Source organism: Cyprinodon tularosa, unplaced genomic scaffold (assembly GCF_016077235.1).
Source record: "Cyprinodon tularosa strain WSP-4 unplaced genomic scaffold, ASM1607723v1 ctg469, whole genome shotgun sequence".
In the NCBI taxonomy this organism is placed as follows: Eukaryota; Metazoa; Chordata; class Actinopteri; order Cyprinodontiformes; family Cyprinodontidae; genus Cyprinodon; species Cyprinodon tularosa.
In genome coordinates, this window is record NW_024039195.1 from 573,661 (window position 1) to 588,106 (window position 14,446).

General features: G+C 41.5%; 1 protein-coding gene across 2 annotated transcripts; it reads left to right on the forward strand.

The window, feature by feature from the left end:
- Nucleotides 1–4,937: 4,937 nt before the first annotated feature.
- cradd (CASP2 and RIPK1 domain containing adaptor with death domain) lies at nt 4,938–14,354 on the forward strand. Of its 2 annotated transcripts, XR_005282188.1 has the most exons (3): nt 4,938–5,396; nt 13,098–13,980; nt 14,012–14,354. XR_005282188.1 is itself a non-coding variant. In XM_038301481.1 (2 exons), exons 1-2 carry the CDS (start codon nt 5,099–5,101, stop codon nt 13,427–13,429), a joined length of 630 nt encoding a protein of 209 aa, XP_038157409.1. In that variant the 5' UTR covers nt 4,938–5,098; the 3' UTR covers nt 13,430–14,354. The 2 variants fall into 2 exon arrangements, 1 of the variants encoding a protein (XP_038157409.1); XM_038301481.1 differs by having other exon boundaries at nt 13,098–14,354.
- The last annotated feature ends 92 nt before the right edge of the window (nt 14,355–14,446 follow it).

Below are 14,446 nucleotides of genomic sequence, written 5' to 3' on the forward strand. Positions count from 1 at the left end.
CTCAAATCATCCAGTCAAATTGATTCAAAGTTTTCTATGCAAGGAAAACCAGTTGATTGCATCGACTCATTGACTCGAAGGCAATCCCTCACACTAAGCATGCTTGTAGCGATAGTGGAGAGGAAAAACTCCCTTTGAACAGGAAGAAACCTCCAGCAGAACCAGGCTCAGTGTGAGCGGCCATCTGCTGAGGCCGACTGGGGTTCAAGGAGACAGAAGCAGAGATACAAAAGGCAAGTGTAAAAGGCATCCAGGAAACACGAGCTCCGAGCCAGCTCCAATGCCAGAGGATAAAGAGAGCACATCCAATTAGTCGCAGTCAGAGAAACAGGAATACACTAAAAAACAGGCAGAGCTCCAACATCTATAAACAAAGGTGTTGATGGCAGCAGCACAGCTGATATTTCTCTCCAGGATGGAGTCACAGCCAAACAGGAACAGACCAGATGAAGCTACTATGAGAAAAAGCAGAGAGAGCAGAACGTTGGAGATTGAACTAACAGATTCTGCAGAGTGGGAGAATAGAGATAGAATGAAGCAGAATGATGGAAAAAGGGGTCTCTATGTCCTCCAGCAGGCTAAGCCTATAGCAGCATAACTATAGAGATAGCTCAGGATAACCTGAGCCACTCTAACTATAAGCTTTATCAAAAAGGAAAGTTTTAAGCCTAGCCTTAAAAGTAGACAGGGTGTCTGCCTCACGGACTAAAACTGGTAGTTGGTTCCACAGGAGAGGAGCCTGATATCGAAAAGATCTGCTTTCCATTCTACTTTAAGAAATTCTAGAAACCACTAGTAAACCTGTAGATTGAGAGCGAAGTGCTCTGTTAGGAACAATCAGATCTCTGATATAAGAAATGTTAAACATCTTTGCAGACCCGAAAATGTTTAAAAGACAAAAACAAAAAGTGCGTGATTTATCAGAGGAGCCTTTTTTAAGATCCTCGGTTAGGCTGGCTGCATAGAGCCTGAGTGGACCCTGTTTTCTGCCTCTATTGTCACTGTGGAAGTAAGACCTGCAGTGGCGGTAACCCCAAAACCTGGTGGTGGCGACTGCTAGTAAGGGATGCAGTCAAGCTGAGGGAGTCCTATCAAGTGTGTTCCGCTGCAGGACCTTCAGAGAGCCAAGCTGTGTTTCACTAACACCGATTACAGTCGGAGCGGCGAGCTGCTGACCTATACTGAGGACATTGTTTAACGGTGGAGGAAATATTCTGGGGATCTCCCAATTGCCATTCCTTTCCTTGTGGAAGCAGATACAGGGTGCTTTTAGTTGGACTTGTTTATCACCCAAGCTGAAGTCACCAAGATGCCCAAAGAAAAATACAGTAGCAGCCATTCAAATTGGCCCTTCCTAGTTAAAAGCCAGCCCAATGGAAGCCAAACCCCCTCCAACTTCCAGCCACTGGCCTTCTCATGGGCGTGCATATTTCTTTTACTCTGACTCCACCCTTCCACTGAATTACAGGGTCTGACCAGGAGATGACGCTTCTCTTTAGATCTTAATGTCCACAAATCATGACAATATTTTAGACGTTTAAGAAGGAGTTGTAGGGGACCAGCCAAGGGCCCATCAAGGAAAGTGGGAAAATTTTGAATGACAAGGCTTCAGGGGTGAATGAAATCTGCCATGAGTACCTTACATTTGTAGATGTTGTTGGGCTGTTGTTTTTGACATGCCTGTCCAACATCAGGTGGAGATCTGGGACAGTGCCCATGGACTGGGAGACTGGCATGATGGTCCTCCTTCACAAGAGAGGTTGTGTTGTAAATATTAGGGGCATCACAGTCCTCAGCCTCCCAGGGAAGGCCTATGCCAGGGTGCTGGAGAGGAGAGTCCGACTGATTGTCGAACCTTGGCTTCAGGAGGAGAAGTGTGTATTGTTTTTTTGCCCCAGCACTGGGACACTGGACCAGTTCAACCAGCTTTACACCCTCTGCAGGCTGAGAGTTCATGGAAAATTACAAAATATCTCCACATTGTGGACCTGGAGAAGGCATTTTACCGTGGTGTCAGCCGACAGAATTGACATAGACTCCTGGATATATATCAAAACATCTAGAGAAACTGCAGTTGCTTTCCAATTTAAGTCTGTTTTGTGGTTGCTATGACCCTAGTACCTGAGAATTCACATAGCCATTTTACTATGTCCATCATGGTGCCCTGTAGGGGTGCTCTAGGAGTGCCTAGTTAGTGGCCTATTACCCCCTTTCCACTACCCTTGAAAAACCGTGCCGAGACCGGTCTGAGCTCAGTTACTGAGATAACTTATTAGGTGTAAATGGAAAGCAAACTGAACTGAACCGAGCTAGACACAACCCAACCGAGCTAACTGCAGACCAGTTCCAGAGGTGGGCTCGGCTTGGTTCTCAGATAACAAGAGCGCATGAGCAGAACGCGTCATCTCCGTCTGGCTGCACATCCCGATTCACACTCCATTCCAGTAGTTGGTGGTAATGCCCCTCCGGAAGTTGCTTGCCAACCAACACAAAACAGAAGAAGAACAACAACAACTATAAACAACAATTGAAATCTTCTCCATGCAACATTTTAAATAATGGCCATAAATTTATAAACACCGCCATATTGATTTGCCTGATTCCGTCCTTCGTCTTCTTCTTCTTGTGTTTTATGGCGGTTGGCAAACAACTTTTGGTGCATTACCGCCACCAGCTGCTTGATTTCCTCCTTCAATACTGGCAGTAATACCGCAGATCGTCACTAGGAGGCGAGGAGGCGAGGAACCAAGATAGCGTGATGTGTAAACGGTCGTCAGAACCGAGCTCGGCCTGGTTAACTGATCCGAGCTCGGACCGGTCTCGGCATGGATCGGTTTTTCAGGGGTAGTGTCAATGAGGTATTTGACTAGGGGCCATCCGGTCTCTGTTCTGAGGAAGCAGGAGTTTGGTCCTCATTGCCGACATCAAGTCGTACCTGTTGCCAGTGCATGGTAGACCCCAGCAGGGCTGGCATCCCTTACTGGTCCAGTCAGAACCTTTTTGGACAGCATTTCTAGATGTTGCCAAACGACCATGAAAAGATGGCTTTTTCCCTTTAGGTTGGAGGAGGGTTCTCAAGTAAAGAATTTCAGATATCATATGGTCCTTCTTATGATTAAGGGGAGAATGGAGTAGAGATAAATAGACGGATCGGAGCGTCTTTTGCTTTGATGCAAACACTACACAGGTCTGTTGCAATGAAGAGAGAGGTGGCTGAAAAGACAACCCTTTCAATTTACTGGTTGGTCTATGTTTCTACCTCCACTTATTGTCATTATATCTGGATCATGACTGAAAGAACAACATCATGGATACAAGCAACTGAAATGAGCTTTTTTAGCAGGGTGGCTGGGCTCTCCCTTAGAGATAGGGTGAGGCGTAGAGCTGAGAAAAGAATCGAGATTTATTCTCATATCAAAGAGTTTTTCTTAAGTAAGAAGGATCTACATTTGGATGGTTTGTAAAACATAGCTGGTCTAAATGGAATTAAAATAACCCTTTTTACAAATATTCAACATTTTTATCAAGTAAATTTGTTAAATAGATGAATAATTGATGGCCTCGTGGTCAGTTATGTTTTAGATTTATTCTAAATCTTTAATAACTGACCAACATTCATTCAGAAAATGTCAAAGAAAATAATAGAAACGTCTAAGTTCTAACAGTCAATCAAATACTCGTTTTGTTTGGTCTTTCCTGATTGGCTACAGTGATGATGATCACAAGCTCCTCCCATGGTTCAGATCAGAGAGCTGATTGGTGAGTTTTTCTGGCTTTTAAACTCAGATTCTATGTTTAATACAAGTTTCTTCACTTCAGAGGAATAAAAAGTAAATTCTTTAAGTGTTTGGGTGAGTTCTCTCATTTAAAATGGTATAATTGTTTGACAAAACACCCTGGAATCAGCTCTCCACCACTTTGAGAAGCTGCTCAGACTCTAAAAACGGATCAATAAAACTTTAGACAACCTGTTTCTATTTTTACCTCAGCTCCATCACACCTCATTAATAAATGGCAGTGTTTACATTCCTTCAACAAAAAGCTGGAGAACTGATCCATGCTGCCACTGTGTGGTGGCCCATGCCAGAATCCACTGAGCCCTGACAAGCTGGTTCCTGCTGTTACCTCCTCTCTAGAGCTGAATAGATCCCTGCTCCATATGGTTCCTGGTTCAGAACCTCCTGAAGGACCATAGATCACTGCTGTCCAAGTAAGGCTGCTCCCTGAAATTAATCTGATTCCTTGGATTTTTTCTGGATAATCTGCTCTGCAAATATTGAAACATCTAATCCACTCTCCCACATTTTAATGGAATCTTTCACAGCCTGGAAAACAGGAATTAATGCATTGAATAAAATAAAATCTGAAGGAGAAATTGTATGGTTTTCTTTTCCCTGTAGCGAAAAAAAAAAGTAGAACTGCACTCGTTTCCAGCTGATCTTACTGGACCGCCTGATTGGACTTCTCATCCCTGCAGGATAAATGATCATCACTTGGTGTTCACGGTCTGAAGGTTCTGGATCTGATATTATAGGACTCCAAGTCTGCATCTGTAACCATGGTAACCAACTCAACTAATTTAATCAAATACATATTTGAATTGATTTCCTCTCATCTGACCAGAATCAAGATTATACATGCAGGCTTAAATACATCTGTACAACCCCAGTAACTTCCAACATGGCTGTTCTTGACTTCTGTTAAATTATTGGTATATTACACTTTAAAAAAAAGTAGGATTGCTATTTGGGGCTTGGTGACATTTATATTTTAATGAGGATTTTAGTTAAAATCTTCACATCTATCATCAAAAAATAAAAAAAATAATTTTCTGAATTTTATTATTATTATTTTTTTTTTACATTCACCTAACAAATTTAACATTCCTTATTTATTTCTGGAATAGACTACTAAACATTGGTTCCGCTTCCTTGTTTCTAGTCGAGCACAAAATCCAGGGCGGAGCTGTGGCGCTTGCCACTTGGCACTGGTACCGGGCCGGACCGGGTGGGGTGGGTTTATTTCCCGGGTCCTGCTATTTGTTCTGATCTAACCCAAATAGAGGATTCTGGTTGCTTAATCGGGCCCAAAGGTTCTGATGGACCCGGCGCACAGAGCGGTGCTCCGGAGGTTCCGGGTGAAGCTGTCCGACCAGCTGCTGGTCACCGACACCATCCTTCCGTTTCTGTTCCAGGAGGGGATTCTGACGGTGGCCCAGGTCCAGCAGGTGGAGAGTCAGCCGACCGACAAGCAGAAGAACCTGAAGCTGTTGGACCTCCTGCCGAACCGCGGACCTCGAGCCTTTAGCGTCTTCTTGGACGCTCTGCGGGACTACAGCTGGATCCGGGAGCAGCTGGAACTGGAGCTGCGGAACACTTCCGGTGAAGGGTCACCAGGTGAGATCACACCCGGAGCTGAGAGCATGCCGCAGAACCGGGTCACCAGAATCGGGTCACCAGGCGACAGTTTTAAATCTAAATAACAGATTCAGGTCCCATTACTTAATTTAATAAATACAACAGAGTATTTGGCCAGGCTAGAGTTTTTTTTTCTTCTATTACATAAAATTAGAATACGACTTTATTCTCGTAATTTTACGACACCAATTCTCATAATGTTACGACTTTATTCTCGTAATGTTACGACTTTATTCTCGTAATGTTACGACTTTATTCTCGTAATTTTATGACTTTATTCTCGTAATTTTACGACACCATTCTCTTAATTTTAAGACTTTATTCTCGTAATTTTACGACTTTATTGTCATAATGTTACGACTTTATTCTCATAATTTTACGACTTTATTGTCGTAATGTTACGACTTCATTTTCGTAATCTTACTTTATTCTCATAATTTTACGACACCATTCTCTTAATTTTAAGACTTTATTATCGTAATTTTACGACTTTATTCTCGTAATGGTACGACTTTATTCTTGTAATTTTATGACTTTATACTCTTAATCTTACGACTTTATTCTCGTAATCTTACGACTTTATTCTCGTAATCTTACGACTTTATTCTCGTAATCTTACGACTTTATTCTTGTAATCTAACGACTTTATTTTTGTAATTTTAGAACAATTCTCGTTGCGACATTAGTCTCGTAATTTCTCGACTTTATTCTCGGAATCTTACGAATTTATTCTCGTAATTTTATGACTTTATTCTCATAATTTTACGACACCATTCTCGTCATTTAGACTTAATTCTCGTCATTTTACGACTTTATTCTCGTAATCTTACGACTTTATTCTTGTAATTTTGCGACTTTATACTCGTAATCTTACGACTTCTCGTAATCTTACGACTTTATTCTAATAATTTTATGACCTTATTCTAGTAATTTTCTGACTTTATCCTCGTAATCTTAAGACTTTATTCACGTAATTTTACGCTTTTATTCTTGTAATCTTGCGACTTTATTCTCGTAACTTATGACTTTATTCTCGTAATTTTACGACTTTATTCTCTTAATTTTACGACTTTATTTTCGTAATCTTACAACTTTAGTCTTGTAATCTTACGCCTTTATTCTCATAATTTTACGAATTTATTCTCGTAATTTTACAAATTTATTCTCTTAATTTTACAACTTTACAACTTCTCGTAATTTACGACTTTATTCTGATAATCTTATGACTGTACTCGCGTAATTTTATAACAGTTCTCGGTACCACTTTATTCTCATAATTTTACGACACCATTTTATTAATTTTACGACTTTATTCTCATAATTTTTTAAGAATTCTCGTTGCGACCTTATTCTCGTAATTTTACCACTTAATTCTCGTAATTTTATAACAATTCTCGCTGCGACTTTATATAGAAGAAAAAAATCTCTAGCCTGGCCGTAATAGTCTGTTGTAAATAAAGATTAAATCAAGAATTAAGAAAAGTTAAATTGAAGTTAATTTATTTACCTTTATTAATTGTTATTTTGTTATACTTTGAATTTTGGACGTCGATCATTTGTACAAAAAATATGTATTATTTTCAAAAAGCAATAAAACATAAAAAAATTAATTGAAAACAGTAAAAAAAAAATTTGACTTTTTTTAAACCTTAAATCTGATTAAAATTACTATACTTAATTTGAGAGGCCTAATCATAATTTTCCAATCTTTATGTTTGTAATCAATGGATGAAATTAATCTCTACATTTTAAAAGCTATAATTAGGTTTTAAACCTTTTATATTTATGTGTAAAACTTAATGAGGTCTAAAGATTTAGATTTGTTTTCAAACATATCTTTCTTTTTCAACCTATACAGGAAAAGCTTTGTACAAAAGCATAAAAGCTTCTTATACTAAACTAACAAGATGAACAAACTAACTGCCACAACGACAGCAACAAAAACCCCAAGAAAAAAAAAAAAAAAGTCAATAAATAAACCAAAATCAGGAAAACTTCTTATAGCACAATTTACATGAATTAAACAATTGAAAATAAAAGCAGATAAATATAAAAGCAGGTAATAAAACACATAGAACAATTGAATCACAACCTTAATCTAATAATACCTCAGTTAACACTTTAACAGTCAAATGCAGCACTAAACAAATTGGTTTTTCACTTTGATTTGGAAGAACTCAGATTTATAAAATAGAACTTTATAAATAATTTTCAAAATAAATGACTGAAAAAAAATTAGGCTTTTTTGTCTGATTATAATTTCAAATCAATTTTAAGTTTTTGTCACAATCTAAAATGAATTTATTCCATATTTTTTGGTTCCTATTTGAGATTAATCTCGCATGAATTAGAATTTATCCTCAGACAGATGGGTCTGGTTTGTTCTCAGAGACGAGCCCGGATCGGATCGGTCCAATCGCATATGCAGACTCGGGGTTCATGATTTAGGGTTCCAAACAGGAAATGATCCAAACGTCTCAAAGATCCTGAAACGAGTCAGATGAAGGAGCAGAATCCGGTTACTCCTTAAAGAGGGACGGAGATGAGCTCTGAGTGTCGGAGGTCGGAAGGACTCCTCATCTTCATCCTAATCTTTAGGTTTCTCTGTCAGATTAAAGTCCGGACTTTGACTGGGCCGCTCCAGAACTCTGGAGGAGACTCAGATCCAGGTCGGTTCTGTTTGACACCATGTGGTGAAAGGGATTCTAAGGAAGCCTGAAGGAGTGTGATTGGATCAGAACCAAGCTGTAGCTTCGAATCCAGATGATTTCAAACAGTTTAAAGAATTTTTTTCATTTTTTTTAAACCTGTTAATTAATTCTGCTCCCTCAGAACCAGAGGAAAATAGTTCTGACGACACTAAGTTCTGGTTTGGGGTTAATGATGGATTTTTATTCTTAAAGTGATGCTAAGTTCAGAGGTAAACAATGACCCGGTTCCGTAGTTACTCCTTCAAGTAGGGACCTGTCTGCCTCACACCTGAAGGTTCTAAAGATCCGATCTGAAAACCTGGAGCTAATCTGCAGCGGTAAGCCGAGTCCAGCGGGTCGGGGGTTAAAGGCTTTCCTGGAAATCTTCTTCTGTGGAAACCCCAGAGTTCCTGGAAAACGTTCTGACCCGTGTAAACCCAGCTGGCGGAACCATTAATGAGGAGATGATCCCGAGTTTTCTGCTGGAGAGCTTCTGCTAATCATTAAGGAGTGGTTCTGGTTCTGGATGATCAATGAAATAAAAAGTTTCATGTTTCATTAAAAAGCTCCTGATCAACATTTTATTTATTTTTAACAAAAAACGGATCAGATCTGTTCTAGTTTCCCCGAACTGGTGGATCTGGGTCACATCCATCTGCTGCCAGATCCAGGAACAGAACCACAGATCCGATTCCCTCACACAGAACATTCAGCGGGACTGAAAGGTTCAGAGAGTGAATAGGATTAACTGGGATCATGTGAGGAGCACGCTCCGAACATCCTGCTGCTGCTGCTGGTTCCTGGAAAACAGGAGGAAGAGGAAGATTGGAACCAAATCAAACATCTGAACTGGATCTCCAGAATCCCATCAGAACCAGTCAGCTGCTTCCCAGGAAAACTGGGCTCCAGCTCCCACCAAGTTAGCAGGAATTCTGCCTTCCAGTCTCCTTCCTGTTTGCTGAAGCTGACCCACTTTTCCTGGGATTTCCTAAACATTAGAGTGAAACTCCCAGGAAAAGCTTCATTAGGAACCTCGTCCTGTTGCTCCATCTCGCCAGACTTTTTGAACTGATGGTAGAACCACCAATCTCCTCCAGCTGATGATCCAGATGTTTCCCTACAGCTGGGATTCCTAAAGAGGCGCTCCGGAGCAGAAGGAACCGGTTTGTTTGAGGAATGAAAGCAGGAATGTTAACAGAAGATCTGAGGAAAAACAAAACAAAGACACGTTTTCTCTGCTTTAAAGGAAAAGGCCGCTCATATTCAGAATGCAAATTTGAAAGTACTTTAAATATGAAATTATTACATCCTGTTCAATAAATGATCAGTGTTTTTAATTCAGAGTAATTTTCATTTGAATGTGCTTTACTGGAGGCATCCATGTTTGTCGAAGAACACTACTGCCACCTACTGGTTTGTGACGTCACGGTGCGGTATCGGCTGTTGATCAAGTCCCAGTGCTGTATCTGGTGTTTGTCACAACGCGCTATTATCCAAGTCATCTTGGAAACATTCTTCTTCCAAATGTTGGCTACAGATTACGTGTTTTTTCTCTGGCCAGAAGTTCAATGGCGAATCCTCCCTCTTCAAGTTGGCGATCCAACGACCAACCCGTCCGTGGAGGATCAGGAATCAGAAATATTGAATAACTCTTTTTTTTTTTTCAGTTTTAACCGATGTATTCCAGCATCCAGCTGCCATACACGTGGGCATTGTCAGTTTCACTATAGCTCTGGTGAATTTCAATGGTGAAGTCCTCTGGAAATCTTCAATAATTGTTGTTGATTGCAGATGTGTCTAGTAGTTCCCATTAATTCTGCTTGTAAAGCGGGGAGAATGGCGCTAGGCTTACCGCACCGTGACGTCACTGCTGGAAGATGGCAGGAGGGAGGGGCTACTATATTTGGGCAAAAATGATCGCAACGGTAGTTGTTGTTTTTATTTTTTCTTACTGATTAACACTAAATTCATTAAATTATCGCAAACGTATTAGTTTTAGGTATAAATAATGATCCATTGATTATTCCTTGCTGACCGGACTTTTCCTTTAATAGAACCTTTGCTTCTGGTAGGATGAATGACTGTTCTATTACAGTCTCTAGAAGAATTATAATCCAAATTTTTGGTCAGACTAGGAGTTCTACTGGTGGCTCTGGTTCTAAGGACCAAGTGGAGTTGGCCAGCTTCTGTGATACCACCCGGGTCTGACTAATACCACAAGAACCACCAGTATCTGTGGCACAGAGGGAATTCTATTCAATTCAGTTTATTTCTATAGCGCCAATTCACAACACATGTCATCTAAAGGCACTTTATAGTTCACCAGATCATCCAGTCAGATTAGTTCAAAGTTTTCTATCTAAGGAAAACCAGTTGATTGCATCGACTCATTGACTTGAATGCAATCCCTCACTCTAAGCATGCTTGTAGCGACAGTGGAGAGGAAAAAACTCCCTTTTAACAGGAAGAAACCTCCAGCAGAACCAGGCTCAGTGTGAGCGGCCATCTGCTGAGTTCGACTGGGGTTCAAGGAGACAGAAGCAGAGATACAGGCTGTGACCCAGGGCAGCATTGCCGAGGTGAGGCTCTAATGTCCTGAAGGGGCTCGATTTCCTTTTTAAAGACTTTGTTGAAAAGTTGGCGCCCCCTTGTGTTCACTTAGCATCCTCTGTTTGTTGCTAGCATCAGCCGAAGCAGAGGTGGCTGATTCAGGCTGCATTGGGAAAAACACCTGGTTTCCATCTTTCAGGACAAAAGCAGGAATGTTCTGTTAAAACGCAGAGAAAATGGTTCCGTGTGTTGTGGAAATTAGAGTTAAAGATGTTTTTGTTGAAGCAGAACCAGATCAGTGCTAGCCCACTCATATCTAATAGGTCATTCAAGTCAAGGGTAAAACCAATCATTGATTATTAGTTGAATGATTATAACCGTAATTTGCTTACTCACCAGTGTTTTTAGTTTGTTACATAAAGGTTTGACTCCTGAATCCAGCTGTTTAAAATCCAGCTGCCTTCACCAATTTAATAATTTAGCTGATGGCTATCAGCTAATTTATTAATCACCAACCAAAGAAATGTGTATGTGGTCATTCGGCTGTTACTGAAAGAAGACTGAATCTGATCTGAGTGATAAATCATTCACTGCATAAAATAAATACAAAAGACCACAGTTATTAGCCTTTATTAGCCAATAATCCCATCACAGTTTTATTATATCTAATATCTATGCAGACACTAAACACTACTGAAAATAAGCAAAAGTAAATAAACAAATAAAAGAATAAGGAGCTTTTAAGAGTCTCTGAGGAATGTTCAATGTTTCATTAATTTAAGGTGTCCTTTAAAATCGCAGAAGATGAATGTGAAAAAAAAACTGATGCAGAGAAATTAAATGCAATAAAAAAAGTGAAGTTTTATTCGGTTAACAGTAAGAAATGAGCAGTGACTCAGAAATGCATTAAAACGCAGCCTTCCCTGCTGCAGCGTTCCTTGCTGCAGCGTTCCCTGCTGCAGAGTACCCTGCTGCAGCGTTCCCTGCTGCAGCGTTCCTTGCTGCAGCGTTCCCTGCTGCAGAGTACCCTGCTGCAGCGTTCCCTGCTGCAGTGTTCCCTGCTGCAGCGTTCCCTGCTGCAGAGTTCCCTGCTGCAGAGTTCCCTGCTGCAGCGTTCCCTGCTGCAGCGTTCCCTGCTGCAGCGTTCCCTGCTGCAGCGTTCCCTGCTGCAGCGTTCCCTGCTGCAGCGTTCCCTGCTGCAGAGTACCCTGCTGCAGCGTTCCCTGCTCCCTGCTGCAGCGTTCCCTGCTGCAGCGTACCCTGCTGCAGCGTTCCCTGCTGCAGCGTTCCCTGCTGCAGCGTTCCCTGCTGCAGCGTTCCCTGCTGCAGCGTTCCCTGCTGCAGCGTTCCCTGCTGCAGAGTACCCTGCTGCAGCGTTCCCTGCTCCCTGCTGCAGCGTTCCCTGCTGCAGAGTACCCTGCTGCAGCGTTCCCTGCTGCAGAGTACCCTGCTGCAGCGTTCCCTGCTGCAGCGTTCCCTGCTGCAGCGTTCCCTGCTGCAGAGTTCCCTGCTGCAGCGTTCCCTGCTGCAGCGTTCCCTGCTGCAGAGTCCCCTGCTGCAGCGTCCCCTGCTGCAGCGTCCCCTGCTGCAGAGTTCCATGTAGAGCACTCAGCAGTTCCCTGTAGAGTTTTCAGCAGTGTTCCCTGCTGCAGCGTTCCCTGCTGCAGCGTTCCCTGCTCCAGCGTTCCCTGCTGCAGCATTCCCTACTCCAGTGTTCCCTGCTGCAGGGCTCCCTGCTGCAGCGTTCCCTACTCCAGTGTTCCCTGCTGCAGGGCTCCCTGCTGCAGCGTTCCCTACTCCAGTGTTCCCTGCTGCAGGGCTCCCTGCTGCAGCGTTCCCTGCTCCAGCATTCCCTGCTGCAGCATTCCCTACAGAGTTCTCTACAGCATTTCTTCCAGCTGACCCATGTGTTCTCAGCATCGTCCATCAGCAATGGACGCTCAGCTGACAGTCGGCATGTAGCCTTTAGGCTCATTAGTTTCCATCCCCTCAGCATTATACATCCTCCACCGTGCTTTAATGTGGCCTTTGGCTGCTTTGGTCATTTTTTTCATAGCAGTCCCTCAAATGATGTGTTCTCTGCTTAGAATGGACCCAGACCTGGGCAGGGCCAGGACTTGGACTCATGCTGTTTGGGTTCCTCATGTAGAACCTGAACATCAGATTTTTACATTTTAGTAAAAAATGTATGCAAGTAAATCATTTTCTATAATCTCAACAAAAATTAAAGAATGAACATTTTTAGTTTGTTCACTAAGTCTGATTAAAGATTATTTTTTATTGTCTTAAGGTTTGGTCAAAGGTTCTGATAAAGTTCTAAAGACAGAATTAATAAAAGCATTTAGGTGACATTAAAATTGTAATGAAATTCAATATTTAGTCAACAAATTACAGAAGCTGATTTTCAGAAAAATGTGTAATAAAAAATAAATGTCCACAGATGACTCTGCTGCTCCTTACCGTTGCCACGGAGACGGCTGCCAGCTTCCTGACTCAGTCCTGCAGAAGGTTCCTTCGGATCAGGAGTTGTCCCGGCTGGCCTCAAGACTTGGCGCCGAGTGGGAGGAAGTTCTGTTGGACCTGGGTGTGTCTGCCGAAGCTCTGTACCGCTGCCGCTCCGATCACATCCTGAGCAGCCAGGCAGCGGCGCTGGCGGGCCTGGTTCTGTGGAGGCGGTCCGAGGGGAAGAAGGCTACGCTGGCGAGGCTGCTCCAGAGTCTGGAGACCGCCGACATCCATCCGTCTGTCCTGGAGGATGCTGTTATGAGATGAGGCTTCTACACTCCAGTCTGGGGTTAAAGGACTAAGAAACCAGCTGGGTTGGTCCATGATCGGACTGATGACGATTGCCATAAATTCACTAGATATTTAAATTTAAGTCAAATTACTTTATGTAAAGGAAGGAAGGTTCTGGGGTTTCATTTATAAAAATGAGTATGATCCATGGCAGAAGTGTACATATGCCAAAAAAAATCCTGTCATGGAGATGCACAAATCTGGATTTATAAACCATGCTGATGCACAAATTATGATAAACCACAGAGGTGAACAAATCCTGATTTATAAACTATGGAAAAGCACAAATCCTGATTTATAAACCATGGAAAAGCACAAATCCTGATTTATAAACCATGCTGATGCACAGATCCTGATTTATAAACCATGGAGGTGAACAAATACTGATTTATAAACCATGGAGGTGAACAAATCCTGATTTATAAAACGTATAGGTGAACAAATCCTGATTTATAAACCATGGAGGTTAACAAATCTGGATTTATAAACCGTATAGGTGAACAAATCCTGATTTATAAACCATGGAGGTTAACAAATCCTGATTTATAAACCGTATAGGTGAACAAATCCTGATTTATAAACCATGGAGGTTAACAAATCTGGATTTATAAACCGTATAGGTGAACAAATCCTGATTTATAAACCATGGAGGTTAACAAATCTGGATTTATAAACCGTGTAGGTGAACAAATCCTGATTTATAAACCATGGAGGTGAACAAATCCTGATTTATAAACCGTATAGGTGAACAAATCCTGATTTATAAACCATGGAGGTTAACAAATCTGGATTTATAAACCGTATAGGTGAACAAATCCTGATTTATAAACCATGGAGGTTAACAAATCTGGATTTATAAACCGTAAAGGTGAACAAATCCTGATTTATAAACCATGGAGGTTAACTAATCTGGATTTATAAACCATATAGGTGAACAAATCCTGATTTATAAACCATGGAGGTGTTGTGTATTAATCTGCACTAATCATAAGA